The following is a 26036-nucleotide window of genomic DNA, read 5'->3' as shown; positions in this document are numbered from 1 at the left end:
CATGTCTCTCCACTTTAGAGACAAGGCAGCATCAAATGCTTTGCATATCAAGAGAGGGTGCCTTTGGAGAGATGTTTAGATGTTACTCTCCTTCCGAAAGTGTTGGTTATGTTTTCATGTTAATCACCACCAGCCGATACCCAGTTTGGCAGACAAACTCTAGAAGTCTGCTTTGGGCCTTGGTGGGTAAACCTGGAATCAGTTATTTTTAGCATATATTGTGCATGTATGTCTAGCTGCCTCTCAATGATGTGAAAGCCCTTAACTGAATGTAATCTATGAAAGATTTATTCTCCCAATCAGCTTTCTCTCAGGAAGTGATTTTAAACTCATCAGATTCCAGCTGTTGCTTAAATCCATTCAGTCATCAAGCCTATCAATTTTATTGTGAGTATTCCAGGTCAGTTCCCGGCTGAGGCCTAGATGTAGGCCTCCTATTCTTCTGTTTTTCATTTAAGTCCATCTATAGAATAACACAGGTCTTCCCTGGTGTGTGGAGAGATGAGAAAGGATGTGGAAAAAATGGGAGTTGATCTGATCTAGCTGATCCCACAAGGGTGGTGTAAAAACCCCTTTTAAGCTTTGTTCTTAAGATCTTCTGCTTCCCACAGTGATCTTTCTACAGCAGCCAGTGCTTGATGCCCAGGAAAGATGAAAGATGATTCAAAAAGAAAATAAAAACCACAGACTTTTGTGTGCTGTCAGAACATTCAACCAGCCTCAGCTACATGAGACAGCTCCACCCTCTTGTGAAGCCCCTCAGTTGTAGTTTCAGGATATTAAGGGTTGACTTTAAAGTTTCCAATTGCTTCTCATGAGTGAAACTGAACATAGAGATTCGTGCTCATGCCAAGGCTGCTGTATCATTTCCTCTGGACCATCTAAAGAGAAGTGGCCTATCTTGGCACAGCCAGTAGGTTTTACTTCTTTTCCATCACTACATTCTCCTTTCCATGTCTCAGAGTTGCATAAATGTTCCTCATCCCACCTGTTATCACAGTGTGTGACTGAGAGTAGCAAGAGACTCTGGTTTTGAGGGTCTCTTAGAAACCAATGGAGCTATTGAAGGTGTTCTTGAAGGACCTGGGTAATATAGCTAGTAAAGCTGTAGTATCAAAGTTTGTTAGAAATGTGCCCAAGGCTAGCATTTTCTTTTTTCTTTTTTCTTTTTTTTTTAATCCCAGTTTTAGTAAAGAAAATATTAAAGGTCCTGCTGAGGGTCTAGACAAAATCATTTCCTGGCATGTATATTCACCCTTTCCCTTCCTGCTCATGTGTTACAGGAAAAGTGTCTCTGCAGCCGGTAATACTTTAGCAAGCTCCCATTCCTGTAGTGGTGTTTTCTAGGATGCTGGTCTGTAATTGTCAGAAATCCTTTGAGCAGCTCTGCATTCTTTAGATCAGGAGACAAAGATTTAAACTCCTGCTGAAAGGCATCACGAGAGTGATGACATTTCTGGTTACTTTGTGTATCTGTAGGAGTATAATCTAAGTTGGCTTCCTGGATAACCATGTAATTGAACTCAGAAATGCAGGAAAAATAGAAGAAAGAAAAACTAGGCATCAGAGTGAAATTTAGCTGTTGTACTCCTCATTATATTTGCATGTTTCCATGTGGATATTTACATGTTTCAAGTCCAGTTGTCTCATTTTGGCCCAAGTCAGGATATTCAAAGTTTTGGGGTTTCAAGAGCACTGTGCTTTCTTACAACAGGAGTAGACACCTGGAAATCTTTCTGTGGTGTGAGCAGGCACCTGGAAGGCCAGAGAAGCTGTGACCTCCTGGCTTTCAAAAGCCCTTCAATGACAAACCTTTCCTAGATCATGTATAAGAAGTAAAGCTAGTCCATGTCCAGTACTGTCAGGAGATACACATACAAGTTTTGCCCTTCCATCTCTTAGCCAATGTGTAGTATAACCAGGTGTGCTTGCTGTGCATGTTAAATTCAACCCCTGTGCCTGAAGTCTCTTACCAGTTTCAGGAACAATTTATTTACCTTTTTCTGGAGGGAGAAATGATTGCCCAAACTAACTTCCATGGGTGACTTTCAAGATTTTAAAACAGATCCAGAGTTGTTACCTCCAAAATCAGTTCCTAGGACTTGGCTGCAGAGGCACGAATGTCCCAAAACTCCACCTGCAGTCAGCACGCACCCTGCAGGCCAGGCTCATGGCTCGTCACATCGAAGCCATCACTGTACTGGTTCTTTGAAACAACTCCAGTGTTGGAGCGCTTGTACCGTTGCTGTTAATAGCTGATGAATGTGTCCTTCCAGAATGCATTACACTCCTGGATGCATGTGTAGTTTTGACCTGCACACCACCCAGCCTGATGACTTTTTCTGCAAAGAGTTGCTTTCTTTCATTTGTTTTTGCGAATTTATTGAACTTCTAGCTTCTTGCAGTGTGAGAAACAATGTCCGGTGAATGGATAGTTAGCCACTTTTTGTAGGTAACATAAAAATATAGCAGCCTACATAGACTACTATCATACTTGTTCTCATCTTTTTTTTTTTTTTTTTTTAAGTGGATAAGTCCTTGTTATTTAATATCTTATGTAAGAGCTGTTCCAAACCTCTGATTACCCTTCACTGCTACTATTTCCTTTAGTGCAGATCATGGCCAGATTTTAAGGAGGAACGTTCCATGTATTTAAAATAATGTTTGGAAAAGAAGGTTTATCCAGTGTGGAGATGCAATTAAAGTTGGTTGTTGAAAATAAACGCAGCAATTAGTACTCAAGGCAAGAACTTGTTATTTTCCCCTTTCCTTGCTTCTCTCTTATTTTCGTATCTTTGATAGGTCGGGTGACAAAATGTCTGGCTGAGCCTTAAATTGCTGTTTCTTGTCTGTCTCCCCCAAAAAGTATACAGCCAGGTCCCCCTTCCCCTTTGCCATGGAGCAGGCAAGGAGGAGGCGGACATGGGGCAATGGCAGAGCCATGCGACTGTGCTCCCACGAGACGAGGCAGAAAGCTAAACTTAGCTGGGGGTTGTATTTCATCCTCCACGGTGACATGCTGTGCAACTCAGAGTCATCCTCCCAGGGGAGCCCTGGGGGCACAGGGCAGTGGGAGTGGGCTGGGAGCCAGTGCCCTGCTGCAGGACTCCTCTGATGCCTTTTGGGCAGCCCTTGGGAGCAGCTGGGTTTGGAGGTGCCATCATCATGACTGCGTCAGAGGAGGGAAGCCCTCTCTCAGCAGAGGGATGTGTTGGAGGCTAGAAAAAAGCTTCCTCCTGGGATGCCTTTCTCCCTCAGCTTCTGTTGGCAGGACAATTAGGCTCTCCCTTCCCCTTGGGATCAAGTGGGCTCTTGCATGAGAGAAATACATTTGGGTAAGGAGCCGAAAAGAGTGCGATTCCTCTGGCTGAGTGCCTGTGGGATGATGTGATCTCTTCTACCATGCGGCTGTGCTTTCCACAACCTGTAGCCGTCAAGGAAGCTGCTGGAGCCAGAGGTTACCATCTCAGGCAGCACTGGGCCAGACAGGAGGGATTTTTTCCCAGACAGTAGCTGAGGCTTCATCTGGCTGGGGAGCCCTCACAGCAGGCAGGGGAAGCACACAGATCAGCCCTGACAGCTCCACTGCTCAGCTGCATGGGGTGTTCATTACTCTGGGATAAGGGAGGAAATGTGATGTCTCCAGTCATGACTTTCTTATCGGGGAAGTTCCTCTGCATCCTAAGAAGTGCCATCCCACCTTGAGTTTCCCTTCCCTGTTTTGCTTACTCACCACACTTCTCTACCTACACATGCATGCATAGATGGAGTCCATCAGTAGGTAAGAAAGGAGATGTACTACAATCTCACACAGTTCAGTGCTGCACAGTGAGATATACGTAAAAAAATCCAGGAACAGTGAATATACAGGCCAAACTCACTTATCAGACCTCTCAGACACCCTCTCCCACTGCCCTTGTGGCAGGTCTGTACCCCTGGAAGGACAGGGTGGCCCGTTGATCCTCAGATTGTGCTCAAGAGTGTGATACTGGTCACTACTGGAGACAAGTCTGGGCTAGGGTACCTTAGATCTGACCCAGTGTGGCCATTCTTGCTCAGATTAAAATAAAAGAGTCCCTGTTTCAACACTGTGGTGGAAAAAAATAATTACCAGACATCTGGTCCAACCAGCACAGGAGAGTTGCCTACCATATGTTTCCCACTACCTTCAGCCCAAAGAGCTGGGGGAGTAGGAGACACAGGACCGATCACAGCTTGAAGGCTACAGTGCTGGGCGAGGAGGAGAGCCACGAGAGCTTTTTGGCTCTTGTCCACCCCTCCTTGAATCCCTTCCTAGCACAGGCTACCTGCAAGTGCAGCGGGGCACTGGGGGGATGATTTGCCTCTTTGTTTGCTGGTTGCTAGCTGGAAGCCACACGCCAGGGTTGGGAGTCATTGTCCTAGAACAAACCATCGCTATTTGTGACCCGCAGCAGCAAAAGCCCAAAACGTGAAGTTAGGGCTGACACTCCCTCTTTACACTTGAGCCGCTGTACTTTTCCTCACGATGCCAGGAGTTGTCAGCTTTAGTGCTGGCTTTTTTTGGCTTGTGTCACAACCTAATAAGTTATAGGCCAGCTTCTCCTGTCGATGTTTTTGCTGCACAGAAGGCTTCACATTTTGTAAGCTTTTACAGCACAGCTGTGCTCAGAGATAAAACAGAATGTGTATACAGTACAGTATGCATTAAACTGATGCACTAGATTCTTCCCACCATATGTATGGAGTGGTGTGCATTTCACTCTGATACCTCACTGCCAAAACTGCCAGAAGCAAATAAACAAATGGCAGAAGAGAGACACCATATGATGCAGTGCCAGGCACATGACCTAGACTTTCAGAAAGAGACCCTGGCTGCTTTTAAAGAATTACAGTGGTCCAATTTTTTAAACCTCACCTCCTACCATGTGAAGTGTTGTGCCAGTGTATGCTGTGAAGTGTGCCGGTTGTTGAAGAACACGCATAGATTTCCCCTTCCTGCTCAGCAGCTGATGTTGCAGCTCCTCGTGCTCGATAATCATGTCCCCTTTCTTTGATGCCAGTGATTCCCCATCAGATTTCTAAACCGACAGAGAGGAACAATGGAGATGTGTGAAGTAGTCTGATTCTGGAAGGAAAGCTACTGTAAAAAGATAGAACACATGTAATTAGGATAATGAGATTAATAATATTAGTAACAATTTAGCAATTAATATATAAACAATGCAAGTGAGACAAATGGTTGTTCCATCTCGTTCCCCACAAAAAAAAAGTCACTAAGTTGCATTTCACAGCACCGATGGTGAAGATGCCTGTAATAAACTGACACGAGTGTTAATTACATGGTTAGATGTAATTAATTTAAATTGTAATTCTGTTCCTGGAACTCACACTCTGACTACAAAAAGGGGATTCCTTAGCTTCTTTTGTCTCTGACCAGCCTGTTGCTAAAGAGATGATGATGACGGCCACCACCACGGTGCTCCTCCTGCTAGTAGTACTGGGAAACACGGGTGGATTTTCCAGTCTGTTGGCCTTACTCTCATGTTAGGCTGAACATCTGGCACTAGCCCGGTGGTTATCTTGCTACCTCTGGCCTTTGCCTAGGCTTAGTTTTACTGGTGATTGTGTGAAAGGCAAGCAGGTGCTTTCTCCACTTTAGAGAAGCTTTAGGCCCAGAATGAAAAGTGCACTAAGAACAACAGAGGTCAAGACCATTGCTGCACTTCACAAAGCTGATACCCAATGCAAAATGGTCAGGATACAGGTGGGAGAATTTGGTCTTGGATTTTGATGGAATTAGATATGGAACAGAAAGTTATGTCAAGTTTTTCAGATAGCAGCACTATTCAGTAGACTAAGAATGTGCTTAAAGTGTTTATATAGGGCTGGTTATTTGCTTGATGCTTTTGTACTTCTGTGTAGTGGAAGTAGTAAGAGCATCAGATTCCTCCAAGCCTTGCTGCCTCCTACAGTAATGCACACTGTGACCAAAATGAAGGCCTCTACATATTGGTCAAACAACAGGGAATCTGCGGAGCTGCGCATGGTGACTGAAAGGCTGAAGGCCTCATTTCTACAAGTTTCTGCACACTCTGCTTAGACAGAGACATTGTTTTGACTGCACCCTAAAATGAGATAGGTAGGTGTCTGCCCTGGCAACAGAAGAGGCAAGGACTTGATTCACAGCCTGGGAGTGGAGAAACACCAGGAGTTCTTCACTCTCTGAATATTGCAAAGCCCACCTGGCTGCTTCAAGCCCAGCCCTTGAATGGAGGAGCCAGGGGCACTCACTGTGCAGGGGATGTGATTTTGGCAGCTCCCAGCTCTGTAGGTGTAGTACTTGCTTTGCAGAGGAATGTCCTAGCTCCATCTCTTTTCTTCCCTCTGGAAGCACTGGCTCCACCTTTGAGGAAAATGGGACAGACTTATGGCAGCAGACTATTGCATAGGCCACCAGTGGGACTTCAGCGGGCTCAGCAGCACAGTGAGTGTACATTTGAGGTGATGCCAAATAGTCAATTGGACAGTGAGAAAACACTGAAGAAGGTGTCCTGGTTTCAGCTGGGATAGAGTTAATTTTCTTACTAGCTGGGGCAGTGCTGTGCTTTGGATTTGGCATGAGAACAATGGTGACAGCACACCGATGCGTTTGGTTGTTGCTGGGTGATGTTTATACCAAGCCAAGGACTTTTTGGCTTCTCAGGCCCTGCCAGCAAGAGGGCTGGAGGGGCACGGGGAATTGGGAGGGGACACAGCCAGGACAGCTGACCTGAACTAACCAAAGGGATATTCCACACCATAGAATGTCATGCTCTGTGTGCAAACAGGGGGGAGCTGGCCAGTGCCTACCCATCGCTGCTCAGGGACTGTCTGGGCATCATGCAGCAGGTGGTGAGCAATTACATTGTGCATCACTTGGGGGTTTTCCCTACCCTTTGGATTCTATTCCTCTCCCCTTCTCTCTCCTTTTCCTCTTCTTTTTCTTCTTCATCGCCATCATTATTTTTCTTCAATTATTACATTTTTCTTATCTCAATTTTTACCTTTTTTTCCCAATTCTCCTCCTTATCCTGTTGCAGGGCGGGGAGTGAGCGAGTGGCTGCATGGTACTTAGTTGCCTGCTGGGGTTAAACCACAACAGAAGGCTGAACTGTAAACAAGTTTATTGGCTAAGTATTTGTTGGAGGTGTTGGGCAAGTAGGAGTTATTTAAGAGGCCAGCACATGAGAGGCTGGAATAAACCCATGGAAGCTTTAAAAGTGCCACCCTGGAATGTTAGGGACGCCGTGGACATACTCGCGCACACCCATGAGGAGACAGCAGTGCTAGCAGGGAGCGTGAATGAGTCTGGTGCAGCCTCAAGGGATGCTTTTCAAGACAGGAGCTGTCAGTGAGAAGTAGGAGAGAACAAATCAGCGTTACAGGAAAGGTGGCAAAACTCGCCAGCCTCTGCCATGTGGTGAGGGGCCAGGCTGGGTTGGGTATAGAGATGGGGATGGCAAATGAGCCATTTGAGTCAATGCAAAAGACAAAAAGATGGTGAATGTGTTTGTGCCTGCTCCTTTTTCTAGTGGAGGCATCCCCATTTTTATGCCTGTCTTTAGGAATTAGAGAAATATAATTTTGGTTTTTTCTTCTGTAATAACAGTGCACAGAGTGGAAAACAAAGGTGTGGTCTGATAAAGCCTGGGGCCTGAAGTAAACTGCTAGATATAGTTAGAAGTGGCTTCCTTTAGGCTCAGAAACCTGGCCAAGGATCTACTTGCACCTGCTCCCTGTGGTAAAGTACCACTGGGAAAGTGGTAGTGAAGAGAGCTAGGAAGACAGAGGTGTTTTTCAGTACATTTCATCTTACCGTGACAGAGAGGAGAAAACTCTGTATGGGACTTCTCAAACCCCAAGGCAAGTTGGGAAGATAAATTATCGTTTGTTGCCTCCCATTGCCTGAAAAGATCTGTGTGCTATGAAATTTCTTATGAGTTTAAACAGACAGTTTTCTGGTTTTAGACATGATATATGTTACTGGAATCCCTCCAGGTGACAGAGGGTTGCAGTGGGCAGTGGAAAACACAGGCATGACACTGTGATTTAGAAGTAACTTTCTGCCAGTGTCGGGAGCAAGCTCAGAGGTGTTTCAGTTATGTCCCATTTGTCAGTGAGACTGTGGCATCTCCCCATGGTCATGACTTCTTTAAAGAAGAGTGGAAATCCTGGAAAAGGAGGGCTACTTTATTTGGACTATATCAGCCTATTACTCTGTGAAATGTCTCTGAAAGTAAAACTTTGAATAAAAGCCTCAAAAAAAGCTGGCGGGAGAGGAGGGAGAAGTGCAGTACCTGGTATTATACCCAAAGGCAGTGGCAATATCGTGACCTCAGTCCCTGACCTCCAGCTGGGCTATCGGGAATTACAACGAATGCTCCTCACCACCAGCCAGGTTTTGCTTTTGTCCTGCTTATAACTGCCACTATCCCACCTTTTATTGCAGCCATTCATCATCAGCAGAAAGACTGGGAGATGATATTAAGGTTGTAGAAGATGTTGTTTGTATCAAAGCTTCCCCTTCTTTCTTTTCACCCTCTCCTTGCCTGTTCTCCTGCATATGCTCTGTTCCTACCGGGTTTTGCCCCCCTCTCCAGACCAGTCATCCCTTCACCCAGCTCATAAATGATTGCTTTAATAATAGTACAGCCCCTCCATGTGTGAATGGCCCAAGTGGCATGTCACTCGTAACCAAAGCAGGGAGAGACTTCTATTTTCATCCTTTAAAAGGCCACAGGAAATATAGAGAACAGGATCCTGCCTGTCTTGCACTGCTCCCAAACAAGCATTTATTGCTGCGGAGTAGGTTGCAGACACAGCTCATTTGAGGGAACCAGACCTGGCCATTGTTTTTCCTTCTCTGCATTTATTTAAAGTGCAGAACTGTTTATATACCACAAAGAAGGGAATTAAAGAAAAACAGTAAGTGTAGAATTTACCAGCTGTTTAAGTCTTATTGTTACCTTCTGTATCGATCAAATCCGTTGCCTCTTAATTGGATATTGACTGTTGTGAGGCAAATAAGGCAAGCTGTCAGAGAGGGGAGGGATGGGGTGCGAGGTTTATCTTAATGGTATGTTGATCATGACTAGTCTATAAAAGCCAGTGGGAGAGGAGTTCATTAAACCAGCTGCAATTGCTTTAAAAAAATATGCTCTGAGTCAAGATGATTAATCATATATGTGACACTGCAATCAGAGAAAATCCGCATTGTTGCTCTGGTATTTACAATGCCAAAGCTTGGAATAAGCAGATGCATTGAAGCAAATTCATTAGGGACAGTGATTTGTTTGGTCTGTGAGCCTTAGCTAACTGTTACCAACATTTGAGGATCTTTTTTTTCTATTATTTTTTTAAACTTGGTGGTGTGTTTTGTTTTTCTGCCTCTCTGCTTCTCTGGCAGGCTAATTGGAAATGTGTGCTTGCCCTGCACAGGAGTCTCTCATCTCTGCTTGGGAACCCTTGTAGAAATGGCAGCAGTGAGAACCTTGCGCCACTTGGTAGTGAACCACACAGAATACTTTCAAAAACACTTTTATCTCATAAATGATAATAAGCAGGGAGTACAAAGAGAGAGGGAAAGCTTATCAGCTACACTGGTGTGAGCTACCCATTACAAAAATGGAATCTGCTGGGAAGTCTACAGTATATTTTCATTTCTTTCCTAGCTGTATTTTAGGCTGTGTATTGAATACGTTGCAATAACTGTCAAGCACGGTCCATTAGTGTCTCTGGATCAGGCCTGTCATGAATCAGAAGGGAGATCAGTAGTGTAGGTACGCTTTTATGAAGGTCCCACGCAGCTGTGACTTGTCGAAGAAACGTTCAAAGGGACAATAAACAAAGTTTATTTCAAATTATCTCAATGTTACGTGTTTGTTATCGTATTTATTCTTCGACAATTCAGAACTGGCTATTAACAATTCATGATATGGGTAAAGGTTTGTGCAGTTTGAAAAATTAGCTTTTGAGGCAGCCACCTGAACACTTCTCATGTATCACCATGCCATGAACTGTCAGGGAAAGGGTAGTGCAGTCCCGTGGAAGCTGGTAAAGGTGCAGGAGCTGCCCGGTTATCGGCCAATAGAGGAAAGAAGAATGTGCCTAAGTCTGGAATGCAATGGGAAAATGAGGTTTAATGGGGAGCTTTCATTTGAAAGCATGAGGCAGTTCCCTGCCCGAGCAACTGGATGGAGGCTGGACCAACCTCGCTTACTTGTGGGCCTGAGTCATTTCATGTCTCAATCCTTATGCTCCTCTTCCTATAAAAATTAGAAGAGTGGTCCAGGGCAGTAGACACCACTATTTTTGCTTCAGTTGCTCTTTCTGGATGTATTGTGCAGCTGAAGGCGATCATCAGTTTTTCCCAAGTATTTTATGACTGTGGTAGAAGGGTCTATAAACGTACAGCACTGCAAGCTGTATAAAAAGGAAATCCTGATTTTGCCTGGAAGGATGAGAAGTCCAGAAGGAAATCAGGGTTCTTCTATAAAGTATATGAAACAAAACTGGGGGAAGGAGAGAAAAAGGTGTATAGAATCTGGAAAGCTGAATCCATTTTGCTTTTTGGTGTAAGTTTTGAGTGACTTTTAAATGCAGTAGGATGAAAGTTATGACTTTAGCAGGCACTAGGGTAGTAGTGTTACTAGTATTTCCTTTTGATTCACTTACAGTATTACTTACATTATAATAGAGTTTGCAGGATGCATTTTGTGAGATTCTGAGTGAAAAAATTAATACATAAAGCTGGACCATTCAGATCCATAGCCTGTGAAAGACAAGCATTATTCAAAAAAAAGAAAAGATCCATAAATAACCTTTATCAGATTTTCAGGCACATTTGTTTGGATTTTTTAGTGTGCTTCAGTTATGCAAGAAAATGAACATGACATTCCACAGTTGCTTTGACAAGGATAATTTCAGAAAAACTGCCCTGTCGTTCCACAGATTGGCACCTTCTCCTTTGTTGTAACACATTTTTTCTGGGGTGACTTTTCTCAGCGAAACTGCCTGTTTCCCAGGAGTTCTAACACCTCTTCAGAAAGGGACAATAAGGAGGTGTGCGTTTGGTTTGGTTTGAATAGCAGGTTCGACCTGGTGATCATTTATTTTTGAAATCAGGGAGTATTTCTTCTGTCAGCACAATGGAGAAGATCACAGGATGTTCTGAATTATGTATTTCCTCTGGCTTTAATCATGCTAGCCAGATCACTGGCTCCCGAAGGCATTTCCACACCAAACCTTCTCCTAAACACATGGACTCGAGATGCTGATGGTTTTCTAATTCAGTCTGCCATTAGTGGTATTGCATTCAGATTTTGTATTTGCTTTTGAAATAGCAACTAACATTTGAACGAAGGTTAGAGTCTGGGTCTAGATTCATCACTGTATATTATGGAAATACCACAGTAAAGCGTAAGCAGCTCTTGCCACGAGATACACCAGTGGTAGGGTCCCTTGTCTTGCTGAGGATGCCTGCAGGGAATGGAACCGCAGTCTCTACAGGGACTGCATCTTTGCAGGGATATCTGTGCTTCTTCTTGGTGACCATGTAACACAATCTGCAACTGTGGAGTCTGTACTATAATATATAGGAGCCAGGAGCAGCTGAGTGCCAGGGAGAGGTTTCAAGGAAGGCTGTGGATAGATCCCAGGCAACAAGATGGCACAAACCTGTCTCCAGCAGTACACTCTCTGCTGAAGACCTGGGAAGAGCTGCGTGCACAGTCCCCAGATTTTGCTTGTCGCGCTGATACTGTTCTGCTGGTTTCTGTCCACTGGTGACTTCTTCCAGTGTAGATCTCAATTCCTAGCTTAATTAATGGGTGGAGATGTGCATGTGTGTGTTGGTATAAGTGTTTGTATGCGCATTGGTGTGGGGAGAGGAGAGGAGGCAGCAAAAGAAGTCAGCAAAAGCCCTTCTGGTTTTCCTCTGCATGCTTAATAAAGAAGTTATAAGAGGGCATGTTCCCAATTTTTTTTTAACTTTATAGATCACCTCCAGTAGACAGATTGTCTCGTGGACCACTTCCCCTCCCCTTGGCGATCAAATAACATTCCTGTGGTGACTGCAGCAGTTGCTTACATGGAAAAATAACATTAGGAAAGTATTTAATGTATTTTTAGCTGTCTTTAAATGCATTTTAGCAGCTGGAAATGAGGGGAGTTAGTAGCACATGACCTGCAAGCTCTCCATAGACCACCACCAAGTCCATAGAGCAAGTGTGCAGAGAGTCACTGCTGGCAGAGAGACCCTTTAACTGGGAAACGTTGGATAGGGTGGTCACCTCTAACCTGGGGTGGTCACAGGAGGTCAGGCAGAAAGGATAACCTCGATTTTAGTGGGATATAAATGATAATGGCATGATAAACAACTAGTGTGATTTCAGGTCCTTGTTTTCGCTGATCTGAGTTTTGGGAGATTTTATGAAACATTGTTTTGATGTGTTTCAAAATACCTGGGACTTTTTTTGAAAAGCTGGAGAAGATTTTAGTATCTTGGAGTGGCAAAATATTACAACTGTAGAGATTAGTGAATAGAGTGCAGCTGAGAGAGACAATAAGCTAATAAATACCACTTATTCCATCACTCCGCGCATCAGGAAAATCCTGAAATCCTTGTGAAGTGCAAACATCTTGTCAAACATTAGTGGCGGCTTTCCCTGAGGGAAGACTTTCCCGGAGCCAAGGGCTCACTCACTCCTGTAACTGGCCGGTTGGTGAACCAGTGACATCCTCCCTGGACTGTCATCCTTGGCCCTGCCCTGCTCCCAGTGTGGGGTCACCCTGACATCGCCACCCCCCTGCTCCCCCGCCCCAGCCTACAGCAAGTACATTTGTATTTCTGGGAAGAATATACTCAGCAGATGGAAGTTTAGCACTATTTTTACCATTGTTGGTACAGTGAATGTAGAGAGCATGATAATTGATTATCTGGGACAACAGAAATGCACAGGAACTAGAATTTCAAGGATTAGGGTTTCCCTAAGGATTTCCTTCAAGTTTCAGTGAAAGCAGAGATAACCTTTGTGGTGGAAACGGAAACACGGCTTTCAGTTCCCATCTGCGGCCAGCCTCCGGAGACAATAGCATTAAGGGTGATGTGAACTGCCTCTGTTCATCGCCACGGGATGGGAGCCTCGACACAGTTAACTGTGCTTCTATAGCAATGCTATTCAACTTCTCGCAGCTTTTTTTTTGTCTTACCAGAGAGGTTCAACTAATGCCTGCAATTAATGTGTCTGGGGGTAACGGTCCTGTGTTTCATCCGCTTTAAAGGACATTTATGGAAATTAGGTGGCAATTTTATCCCAAGTAAGCAGGCTAATTCTGTCACTCTGCATTACTGAAGTGGCCGTTGCTCACAGAAAATAGACGTTAGCTGTTTTCAGTTAAGTGGCATTAAACTTTTGTGGACTGAGCAGTAGGATTTCATTGCAAGTGCATTGTCTCATTTTAGTGGAAGCTGTGCAGTAACAAGTTCCATCTTAATAAATTATTCTGTTCAACCTGCCTTGTGACTTATACTATCATAAGATCCTGCCCTTAATATTAAAATGTAAGCACAGATTTCCTCTCCCGAGGCCAAGGCTGCATGAAAAGACTTACACTGAAGCTCTGTCTGGATCAAGATAATTTTTCTCTGAGAGTAAGGAGAAAGAAGTGTTCATGCACTTCAGAGAGGAGGAAATTCTGCTGTAGATTGTTCTTCCTTCGTCTTGTTAAAAAAAGGAATCTTGACTTAATATATAGCCTGTTTTCAAACTATTGGCATCTTTCACAAATATAGGCTGGCTGGCTTAAGAACAAATAGCACAGTTTGTGTAGCCAAAGATAGTTGTCATCATGCACTTATTAATGAGTACACATATCTCTGAACATCAAATGCTGTGCTATTTTAAGAGAGGTCCTTTCAGATCCTGTTTTCTGTTCTTTTTAAATTTTTTTTCCTTACCCTCCTGCCATTTTCCTTCAAAGCTCAGTGGTAGAAAGCAGAGAGGAAGGGGACCTGGGAAGGAAATGGTCTCATCTGTCCAGCTTCCCCACATCAGGAGCTACTCTGTGCATGTCATTCCTGACAGATGTTTGCCTAATCTGCTCTTAAAAAACTCTGGTGACAGGGCTTTGACAGTCTCCTTAGGCAATATGCTCCAGCTCTTTGCTGTACCTGTCATTAAGAAGGGTTTCCTGATATCTAACCTGCAATTAAAGGCCACAATTTCCCGTGCAACCCGTCATCAGGCTGACCTTACAGCCAAGCCAGCTCCACCAAGTCGACTGCAGTTTCTTCACTAGATCTTCCTTACCAGCACTTCTCCTTGGTTAACACACTCTCTTCTGCCAGGAGTAGCCGGGGCAGTGTGCGTCCAGCCCGGCATCCCGCGGGCCAGCGACGGGCAGGTTTCCCTCTCGGATCCCATGCAGCTGACGGGAAGGCGGCTGCCTGCCAGTAGAGGCTATTGAATTAGGACATTCAGTAAATCCCAGGAGAGGCACTGCCACAGTGAAGTTGCAGCAGTTTTGCACTGATAAAACTAGCAGCACTCACCATGGTCCCAGGGCTCAGAACAGGAGCTGGAGCCTTTTTTGTCTTGGAACAAAATGAGCTGTGAGAGCAGTTGTACCATATACTGCATATATACAATCAATTGCATCTAGTATTTTGGACATACAGTTTTTGATGCAAGCATTTCTATAATGATTTTAGCAGTTTAAAAAGATTTTAAAAAGATCAGAGAGATCACAGGTTTGGCTTGGGTTTTTTTCAGTTGCTTCCTTTTGAACAATAGCAGGCGAAATACATCCCATGGCAGCCAGGGATGGAGACGCTGTAGGTGCCAGCCTCCTGTGAGTGAGATCGAGATGCTGGGGAGCTGAGGCGATCACTTACTGGTGTGCAGCAGCGACTGAGAGCGAGTCAGTGTAGATACGGGCATATAACAATATTACCATGGCAAGATAAACTCTGAGCCACTTTGTAATAGGCTTAGAACTGTGCTCAACATTGTGTTTCCCTCTGCAAGTTATTTAAAACTATAAGATGGTGGTAATGAATTAGTGTAAAGCAACTGGAGAATTAACCCTGGCTGCTGAGAACAGGTATTTTTTACAATGGAAACCAGCTAGCTATACTAGGTATACTCTTGCTGCCAGAATGAATTATATCAGTATGTCGCTGAACTGGTTTTGAGACTAGGAAATTTTGGTGATAACCAAGGTTAAATAAAATGAGGTTTGGATCAGTAGGAGAGGGGACATGTTGCCATCAAGCAGGGGTGAATAACTGTTGTGTAACTGGCAATTTTGGTAAGCAGATCAAGGTCAGTGGAGTTTGTCTCTATATTTTGATACATGCACTACAAACACTCTGATATCCATTTCATTTTACAAGGTGTGTGCGTGCACCAAGATAAAGCTCCAAAGGGTCACTGGCAGGTTACAATGTGCCAGCCGTCATGTGCACAATGTCTAGAATAGTGCCAAGATAGAATTTCAGGAGTCTGGGGGCACCGATAGCATTCCAAGCCCTACATAACACCTGTGCCCAATGCAACATCTCACTAGGTCTCTGTCACTGAGCATCCCGTTGGCACCTGTGATCCTGAGCTGACAGGTCCATTCCCATTGTGCTAGGCATTTTTAAGACATTTGTCCCCTGGTTGTCTTCTAGATGACCTGGAAGAGCTTCAGTGGGTTGCCCATATTCTTCCATGGAGAAGAGGAAAGGACAAAGTTTGTTTTCAAAATGAAAATTGGTTTTGTTTTTTTTTTTTACAAAACACGGTCGAATTTGGACTTTGTATTCCACTCAGCATGGGAGGTAGATTTATTGTGTGAGAGAGGTTTCAGTTTCAAACTAATAATTAGAAGAATACATTTAAACCTATGTCAATATAAAAGTGATTTCAGGTGCTCAGGAATGCTCTGCCTCTTCCTTGTGGTTTGAAGGAAAAATTCTAAACATTTTCCACCCTGCAGCCATTGAGGGCAGTGAAAGAAAATACCTATAAGCTGCTAGGAAACGTACAGAATAAACTCATTTCCCACTTCCCGCTTTGTGTAATAATCAATTGTAGGTATGACTCAAAACATACTTTTGGACAAACTTTGCACTTTTAAAAATGGTATTTTCTGTCGGGCAGGGTTTGTTCATTCCCCAGGGCCAGCATGCAGACACCCAGGCTGAAGCCCACTGGAGTCAACAGGCTTTCCATGAGGTGCAGCACCCTCCTGTTCTCCTGAAAATCCCTGCTGCTGTTAACCCACAGCTCCCCTTTCCCACCCCATCTCCCTGGGGAGAGGCAGAAGCCTATTTGAAGGCAAACAAGCCGTAGAGCCTACAAGGTGTAAATATCTTTCATAAACGCCAACGCTGAAAAAGCCTGGGCACCAGGAGTGTGACACACGACGACAGGCAGTTCACGCCGCGCGAGGGGAGAGCGATACACCAGTGCTGATGCCGCCGGGATGTGTGTGCATTGCACACGGGCACCCCTGGGCCCCCCTACCCGGGGAGGCGGGGGGGGCAGGGCGGCTGGAGGGATGGGGAGCGGGGCTACCTGCTCCTCGCCCAGCCGCCCCTGCCCGCTCCCCTCACCCAGCTCCAGTCGCCCCCCCACCCCCCCCGCCCCTCCTCCTCTCCCCGGCTTCTTTGGGCAGGGGCTGATTTAAATAGGTTGGCAGGGAGCCAGGAGCTCATCATTTTAATGCAGTGTAAAATGGAATGTGCATAATTATATGCAAGCCATATGTGAGGGAGACAGCTCAGCTGTGAATTTCAGGAGGCTGCAAGAGGGAGAGAGCGAACAGTCAGGGATCAGATGAGATGGAGCGGAACGGAGTGCAAGTGTCACTCAAATGAACAGTGTAATGAGTGTATTGCTGACACTCCTCCTTTCACCTGCTTCTCCCTTTTGCTTTAGCTCAAAAGCAGAAAATGCTATAGATGAGAAGGGAAAAATACTATATGCAAGCAGGACTGCTAATGGGCTCTGGTAATGTCTCCATTTAAACTTCAGCTTTCTTAATTAACAGCGTAGTTCCAAGTAACCGGTAACTTCTAATGCATTTTTGTCATTAAATATTTTGACCGCATTTGACTGAAGGATCATTGTTCTGGCTAGATGATTGCTCCTTTCAAAGCTTCACTTAAACATGGAGGGGGAATCCATTTATCTGTAATAATATTACATGTAAATTATGAGTATGAAAACTTATTTATTTTTTTTGGCCTTGCTGTTAAACTGAAAATACAAATACATTATCTAGGCATTGCTTAAGCATGTCAAAAAGTTTAAACAAGTACGTATGTGATGTAATCCTGAAAAATGCAATGGAGTAAATTGAAACCCTGAGTTACTCACAGTTTCCAGCTCAAATATTTCATTTTGGGTTTGTCTTTTGTTGTTCTAATTATTACACCACAATGAATTTGCATGTTCAACCTAAGCTATGTAAGAAAACAGCATCCCAAGTTCTCATATCTAAAGGTGTACTGCGTATTTAAAGAAACTTTTTAATAATGTTGTATTTTGGGATTCCCGTCTGTTTTAATGATCTGAGCTGTTATGCTTTTAGCTATTTTTTTTTCCTTCCATTATTTGTAAGTCCCTAAATAGGCCATTATATTTCCCTTCAGGCTAGAGATGAAGATGGACATGCTGAAAATTTTCCCCAGCAGCACTATGCTAAGGAAACTCCAAGACTTGCCTTCAAGAATAACTGCGAACTACTTGTAAGAATAACATACTTACAACAAGTCTAGATTGTTACTTTAGCACAGTGAAAACCGTTTTTTTTTTGAAAGGCTTTTGTTCATTATGACATACATTATGAAATATGATAGGTTTTTTTTTTCCTGTTTAGCGTTCTAATGCTAGTTCTGCTATCCGTGAACGATTTAAGATCTCAAATTGCTTGAAAAATCTCTTATATTTGATGACAGCACGTGAATGGCCTTGTCGTACTACCTTGTCTCGCACGGTAAATCAGGGAGAGCCATGCAAGCAGCAGCTGGTGATGCACGAAAAGCCCCCCCCAGTCCCCAGCCCCCTGCCCTGAGGCTCCCCAAAACTCACTCTCCCATCCACCTTTTAGCTCTGCCTTGTTTTCGGGCAGCAGTGCCGTGTTTTGTTCTGCTGCCACACAGTGCTCCCTTTAGAGCTTGCCTGTTCCTCCCCTTCCTAGCTGCATGCAGGCGGGAGAATCCTTTCCTCTCCTCTCCACTCCTCTCCTCTGCTGCGGGGAAAGAGCAAAAGCCAGGAAAGCACGTCTAGGGAGCCTGGAGTGTTTACAGGCCGTAAGAGAGATGATATCAGCTGTGAAAGGATCTCTGTTCCAAGGCAGGGTTAATTTGCTGTTCATTTTAGCATTTGCAGCTAGGCAAGATTAAAAGCAAGCAGGAATGCCTATTATATTTCTATTAAATGAATCTGTTGGGACCTAATGTTCTTGATTAGCTTGCGAAAATGAGTGCTCCATGATGAGTTTTTCTGTTTGCCTAAAGTAAACAGAGAATGAATTGTAATACATTTAAGAGAGATTCATGCATGGCTTTCAAAAAAGGGAGTTTTAGATGAATTGGCAGATCTCTCCCTTGCATTCGCCTTTCTTCTCAGCCGTACTTAAGTAAAATGTATCATTTGGCTAAATGGAAATGTTTGTGGAGAGTCAGAACACGGGGTTATGTTTTGAAACAGCAGCACTTTTTTTTCTCATAACGATAGAAGAGGCGGACAGTGGTGGAGGAGCAAGCTGTTTCCTCTGCATTAAAACCTGTGTCTGCCTCCCCTGCAGAGGATGCTAATCTTGGTGTCCCAGGTGCAACATCCAGCAAAGTCGAGCCGATGAGCCGACGTAACCCAGTGCTGAAGCCGGCCCCCACATTCAGGCAGTTGATCAGAGAAGCCCAGACTGGAGGGCAGCAGCCCAAGGGTGCTGGCCAGTCCCTGCTCCCAGCACTGGCCAGAGCATAGAGCATCTTGGCCACACCTGCACTAATGGGCCCACAGGCTTTCCTACTCCCCAGGCATCCCCTGTGCCGAGCCAACCCTTGGTTAGGCAATAACAATGCTTTTTAGAGCCACAGGTGTCACTCAGAAAGGTCAGTTTGTTCCCAATATAATTGTCCCCAGCCAAAAGCAACATGACCCATAAGACCTGATCTTGCTTCCTCTTAAACACCTTGCAAAGCTCCTCTTGGTTTTGGGGGCAGCAGGGTTATGTCCTAAGGGGAGGAAACTAGACAAACACAAAAAGCGATTCCCCTGTGCAGTCACAATTCTTGTGCCAAATAAGTGAAACCGTTTCTTCAAGGCCATGCTTAATTACTGTGCCGCTGGTCACATCAGGCCTGGCAAGCTACCACAGCACACCAAGATGCCCCCGAAGTCATTAGGGCTTCTTGGTGTTGGAAGAGTGCAGGACTAGAGTTGGAAGAGAACACAATATAAAATAAGTTATATATTACTTTAATTGAAAATCTGCTTTATTTTTAGTGCAAGCAATCAGCAAACCAATTAACCCCCTTTGTGCTATTACCATAAAACATTCTTTTAATGCCCACTTAATTATTCCTCTATTAATATGCATTATAAGTTTTTGCTTTATTATATCATTCCTGTACCTGGCAAAAGCTCAAGTCATCCAAGTTAGTCTTTCATGTGCTTTTTTGGACAAGTTTCAGTTCTTGTTTAAGGAAGTAATAAAAGCAATTTGTCATAGTTTTATTTTTCCTGTGCTGTTGGAAACAAAATTGGCAGGGCTGTAATCTGTACTCAATTTGTATGTGGAAAAAAAAAGTAGACAAATAATTAATATGTACCTCTGCTATCTTTAAAGATGTATTTTAGGAACTTTCAGTGAAAATATGATGTTGAGCCTAGGCTTTGGTGGTAGTGGTGGGACTAGTGTTATTTGTCAAAGATGCCGTGTGTTTCACAGAGAGGTAGTGGTTTTCCTTCTATATTTCTGCTTTTTGGGAAACGATGCTATATTAAAGTGTACTTGAAAGTAGAGTGAATTTCACAGAAACTGGCCATAAAGACAGCATCTTTCTTCTAAAGGCTAGTCAGTATTCCTACAGTTGTGCTAGGAATTGTCTCCTTGGGAGGAGGGCGGAATATGAAAGAAAGGAGTGGGGACAGCTGCTTCCTCTAAAAAAATCTTATCCCAATGGTAAAAACTTACCCAGAGTGTAACAGTGCAAGTCAGATGCTGGCTGAGTGAAAAGCTTAGATTTTTAAATGAAAGAGAAACTGAAACTTGTTTATGCTTTCGAGAATTGGGAAATCCTTGGAGTTTTCTCAGTGCAGTTGAGAGTAAGTACTGTAATAGCCTGTCAGGTGAAATTGGAAGCTTCGGCTCAGAAGTGCTTTCTTTGCTTTAGGGTTCAGCTGCCATTTTTCAGCGAGGTTTGTTCCGACAAGTGCAGGCTCCTCTGTTTGGGAAATGCTGGTGCTGGGAGGGTGCTGCCAGGCAGGACCCAGGGGCTGGGGCACTGCTGCTGGCGCTGTGTGCCAGGGCTCTCCCGCAAGAGCCAGCTACACCAGCTGAATCTTAACATCGCAGGTCACAGGCACACACGGCAAGCTTTAACTCCTCACTACTTGGAGAGACTTGAAGGTGTAGTGACAGAGTATTACAAATGGTGTGCTGTCTTCATTGCGTAGTCCTCAGAAGAGGAGATAATTTGGGTGGTGAGCTACCACTCAGCTGTTGGGGGGGAGGGGGGCAAGGGCGAGCTTGACAGGAATTAGGAGGAGGAAAGAGGTATAATTTAGGCAAAAGAAACCCCTGAAGTGCTTTCAGTAGTTCTACACGTTAAGGAAAGCAGTGCCAATTAAACATTTTGATTGGTATAGAAAGCTGTTGTGCAGTTACAGGATTAGGTTAGGGTATTCGTTTCCCACACTAAATCCTGATACGTTTTATCGTGCCGTTTGTTGTTGAGCACAGAAAGTGAAGTGGTTAAGATGCTCTAGTCGATGAGGACATCAAAATTTCCTTGTGAACTTTTCAGTAATTTTGAGAATCATGTTTTCTTAAGTTTAGCTACCCATGATAGATACTGGGAACTACATAAAAGAAATTTATTTTTAAAGAGCCCCGCCAGCATGCTGTCTTGGCCAACTATCCACTCTTCTCCCATAGGCACTGCCTCAGGATTTTAATTTCTTATTCCATAAGTGGCTGGAAGCTTTTCTTTCAGGCACATCTGTTTCCAGAAGGAAAAGGCAGAATTTAGTCTTCTGGAAGCTGATTGTCGAGGAGAGGTACAGGCCAGCTAATAGTGGATATGGCGAGAGAGATGGGATTAACTGTGGAGAAAGGGTAGGCTGGAGTGAAAAGGCCAGTGAGAAGCCCTCAGCCCCGGCTCTAGCTGACTGAAATTCCTGAGCCATTGCCTAGAGAAAAAAAAAAATCCATCTGGCACGTACCCAGGTTAGTCAGGGTAGGAAGAGCCATGCTTGCATGCCTTTTAACAAAAGTGGGAAAGAAAAACCAACAGTTCATCCTTCCCCCTTCCCAGTTACCCAGAATATTGAGTCAAGGTTTCAGATTGGCATGCTGCTGTATGAGCAAAGGATGGTTTGACGGGTTAAGGAAATTAAACGCCAGGTTGCTTTCCAGACCATTTGTTTATGGTGATGATCTGGGTGCCACCCACCGCTATGGGATTATATGTAAAGCAAACAAATAACCAAACAAAACATAAATACCCTGGGAAAAAGAAAATAATTTCCAGCCCCACACCCAGCTGTGATCCATGGTTTTCCTGCAGTAAAATCATGATCTTTTTCTCTTTGAAATCAAAAGGTCTGCTCCTAGTAGTTCTGCTCTGGGAGGATAAATTTGTGAGTCCAGTATGCGATGATTTATATAAGATAGTCCTGGTGCTTGGAAGCTGTTATGTAAAAGACACAAAATAAAACATGTTTGTTATTTGATTTAATGCAAACTCACCTGTGGCCAGTTATCTTTAATTACTAACAAAAGGAGGCAGAGGAAGCTCTGAAAACACATCTACAACTGAAATGCAAATGTTCTACGGGCAAAAGGCATTTGGGGAGGCTATGGCAAGGCTGAGAGGAGCCAGAACTACAGCTAATGTTTGCTTGAAGTCATCTTGCTTTGCTCTGCTGTTCCAGCACTAGAGGCAGGGTCATGAGGGATGGCACATGGCGGGCATCTGGACAGGACCGCAAGGATGCAGGCAGGTTAACCTCAGTGTTACGGTACGGGAATGCGGAAAAGATTTCATACGTACAAGACTGATTTTAAAAAGCACTGAGAGTATTTGTGATCAGATGAGGCCTGTAGGTTTTGTAGTCATAGTCAGGTTAAATGTAAATGTGCATGTTGGTATCCTTTGGAGGCCATAAGATTTTTGGTTTCAGAAAGTGAGGTCTGAATTCTTTTTTTTAAGGTACCTGATCTGTTTCCTGTGCCTCAGTCTCAAGCAAAACCGCTCCCTGATAGTGTTTCAGCATTAAAAGAAAATACCTCTCAGTCCATTTTTAATCACAGTGCCTTCAAAGGAGGACTGAATTAGGGGGAGACAGCTTTGCTCATCCCCTCTCTTGCCTTTCCACCCTTTTTGTCTCCCATGCTACCTCCTTATTTTTAGCAGAGAGGGGAGAGAGAAAGCAAAGGCTCTTCCCCTTGTAGCTCTCCCTGGTTCTTCCTTCACCCTGTTGGGTACAAACTGGCAGAGGGAGAGGGAGAGTGCTTCCTTCATCCTGGCCCAGGCTTTAGGATGCACAGAGCTTTTGGCCAGAAAGCTGGAGCGGCATGGCCACCCAGCAACTCCGAGGGATGCCAGGCCACATCTTGCCTTTAAGGTACAACCTTGCAGTCAGGAGGCGATTTTGCCACCCTGGAGAGGCAGAAAGGGAGAGGACGATAAGACCTACGACACCCTGTGGAGCTCCAGGTTGTAGAGCTACGGCTACCAAGCCTGCTAAGAGTTAAAACCTCCACAGCGGTGCCTACCAGTGTTTCAGCATCACGACATTTGCTGCATCTCACCACTGGTGCTATTTCTTGGTGGCTTACCAATGGATTTCATCAGTTTCTTGCTCAGTGTGCCACCGCAGTCTGAGAGCAACTGGTACTGCTTCATCAGCTGCATCGTGGTGTACGCAGTGATTCGAGCAAAGGGCTGTGGCAAAAGCCGTAACAGCTAACAGAGAGCCCGCTGTTGGTTTCAGGGACTTTGGATCAGGCACAGAGAGTTGTCAGATTGGCAGTTACGGCTCTGGAACAAAAATACTGAGAAAAGCAGTTGTAGCTTTGAATTGATACTGATATTCTTAAAACCTCAGTAATTTTGGCCACATGAAATTCAAACTTTCTTGTGACTGAAGTAACAGTGAGGCTTAGGTGATATTGTAGACGAATTGCCTGTAACGTTTCATTTTCAAAAACTAAATTGTTCACGAGTTACAGCAGAATATTTTTAAAAGAACCTCCTCAAAACCCCACCAAAAAACTTGCATTCTGTTTCTTTTCAAGCAAGGGCAACAAACCAGGCAAAATTACTGTAGAGTTTTTCTGGTCCTTAATTGCTGCCAGGCTGAGTGAAGGGCTGTATGGCGTTCACCTTATGCATGCTCCTAAAGACTGTTGAAGTCCACAGGCACTGGGTAAACATGCTGAAAAAAGGCAGCGCTGAACCTACGGGTAGATTTGCAGCCCCGGGGAGAGAGGGGAGCCCTGACGCCTGGCTGCAGCTGACCCTCCCTGCCCGCTGCCTGCCTGTGCGGGTAGGCACCACGGGGCGCTGGCTGCCTCGGCCGCTGCACCCTGATAGGCATCTCGTTGGGATAATGCAGGACCAAATACAGAGCTGCAGCCTGCCAGCCGCCCCGCGATATGCTGTCCCCAGGAAATGATAGGCTCTATGCCTGTCTACACGGATCTGTTTACTGTTTTAGAACAAATGCAGCCACTGTCTTGCCCGGCACATGGGCTGTGTCCTTGTCCTTCTTTTTAATTCATACGGTTTTCTACCCTGTAATGGAAGCGAATGCTGTTGCTCGCATTTATGTCAGCTTGAGCTGGACCTGGGAGGTTTGGGTCCTGCTCCTGGGGCTGCAGCAGACCTTCTCAGGGGTCCTGAGAGATTTCCTCAGTCTTTCAAGCCTTTTGTTCCCCTTCCTCCATTCTGCACCACCAACCTTCTAAAGAAATATGCTTTTGAGTATATGAGTCTTGACTCATACCATGCTCAGGACTCCACAATCTTTGATCCAAAGCCCAGTGAAATCAATAGGATCCTTCCCATTAATTGTAAAGTGGGCTCTGAATGACACACTGTATTCTGTAGACAGGAAGAGATGAACAACTGCTTTGGGACGTCTTGCCCCTCTCTGACCAAGAAGTGCTGTAGGCCATTTAACAGCTGATGTGAAGTGTAGAAAGCATGATCTTTATTAATAATATTTAAGTTGAAGGCTGTAATCAGAGACCAGCTGTAGGAACTTACAGAAAATACAACCCTGTCATAGCAAGTTTGAGACAGCAGCCCTACTGGAAATAAGACCCAAACCTCACTCCTTTTATACTTGGGGTGAATGAGTGACCATGACCTACAGCATTAAGCAGGGCGAGGGGTTCCCCATGCCTCCTGCAGAGGTGGGCAGGGGAATGACATAAACCCTTGAGAGCAAGCAAGGAGTGTAAGTCTCTGCAAGTTCCCAGTGACATGTAAAATACAAGGTATAAAATCCCCAGGAGCATGGGAAGCAGGGAGAAAGAAGGGAAGGAGATGGGAATAAAAGAAGCAAAGCTCTCCCATGGCCAGGGATGCAGCTTCCCGCACAAGCAGGCTGGTACCCTCAGTAGCTCTACACAATCCCCACCCTTTCAGTTCAGTGGAACGAATTAAGGAATATGATTCAGGGAGCTCAAGAGACGGAGTAAAAGGTGTGAGAGTGAGAAGGGTGGCCAGCATGGGAAGGTGGGCAATGGGGACAGGGCAGATGTGGGAAGGACCACAGCTACCGATGTGGGTGTTTGGCCTCTGAGAGCCAAGAGCAAGTCATATCCCCTTTCCCACAGCACTTGCCTTGGGCATGCTAGAAATAGCAAGCAACTTCACCCCAGTGTCTCTAGTTTAGCGTTTTCCTTCATACCAATACAGGAGCATTATTTTAGGATGTGACACTTGACACTTTGTGAGCAGAAGCCTGCCTTTCCTCAGAAGGAGGCATGTTTTCTAATTTTTAACATCACTGTTGTTATTATTGTTATTATTTCAAATGAGAGGCAAAATGCATTTTTAAAAAAGGAAAATAATTAAAATTCCATTACAGCTTCAATCCTGTCATCTTCCTTCCCAGAACAAGCATTAAAATTTTTATTAATAAATGTGCAATTACTGGTGACCTCTGAATAATTTCTGCAACCTTAATTTCTCCTCACTGCAATACTGTGCTGTATTACTCTATTTTTACTCTTTGCTTTCCTCATTTGTTGTGTTTACTGAAGTTATTATTTTCGAATTAAACATGTTCTCATTGAAAAATTGCTTTTTCAAAAATGATTTGAAAAAAACACCAATCTTTTTACTGAGTGAAAATTTAAACAAGTAAAAAGTTAAGAAACTGTTAGCTGAAAATGCATTTTTAGCAGGCTACTTCTTAATAATGGTTCAATAAATTTTAAAGAAGCCTGAAAAAAATCGTCAGCCATCCCCCCTGCCCCTCCAACCTCTGTAAAACTGGGGGGAAATAAAAGCAACTTTGTATCCCTTGGAAAGAAAACCAGTTGTGAATTGTGGTTTGCTTTATGAAACTGGCATTCATAACCAATTTAAATAAAATTCAGACAGTTTTTATAGAACATTAAAGAATAAAGATATGCCTTGTTCCAAAGGAAGTGAAGTGCGGTGAAATAAAATTCATCCGATTTCCTTCCACATAAATTGGAAATAAAATTTCCAGAGTCATCACCCAGAGCTATAAATATTTTCTCTTTGGGGTCTGTGCAGGAGATGCAGATGACTCAGT

The 26036-nt window shown here is 44.2% G+C and overlaps 1 protein-coding gene across 4 annotated transcripts in view; it reads left to right on the top strand.

The window, feature by feature from the left end:
• SOBP (sine oculis binding protein homolog) overlaps positions 1-26036 on the top strand; it is a 118973-nt gene that overhangs the window by 48173 nt on the left and 44764 nt on the right. For 3 of the 4 annotated variants that reach the window (XM_056343677.1, XM_056343675.1, XM_056343676.1), the window contains exon 5: positions 17663-17758. The exons of the other annotated variant lie outside the window; for it this stretch is intronic. In XM_056343677.1, the coding sequence (XP_056199652.1) occupies positions 17663-17758 (96 nt within the window). The remainder of the gene's footprint in view (positions 1-17662; positions 17759-26036) is intronic. 4 annotated transcript variants of the gene reach the window in all.

Source organism: Falco biarmicus, chromosome 6, assembly GCF_023638135.1.
Source record: "Falco biarmicus isolate bFalBia1 chromosome 6, bFalBia1.pri, whole genome shotgun sequence".
In the NCBI taxonomy this organism is placed as follows: domain Eukaryota; kingdom Metazoa; phylum Chordata; class Aves; order Falconiformes; family Falconidae; genus Falco; species Falco biarmicus.
The sequence above is the reverse complement of the archived record's forward strand: the minus strand, read 5'-3'. Positions and strand labels throughout refer to the sequence as shown.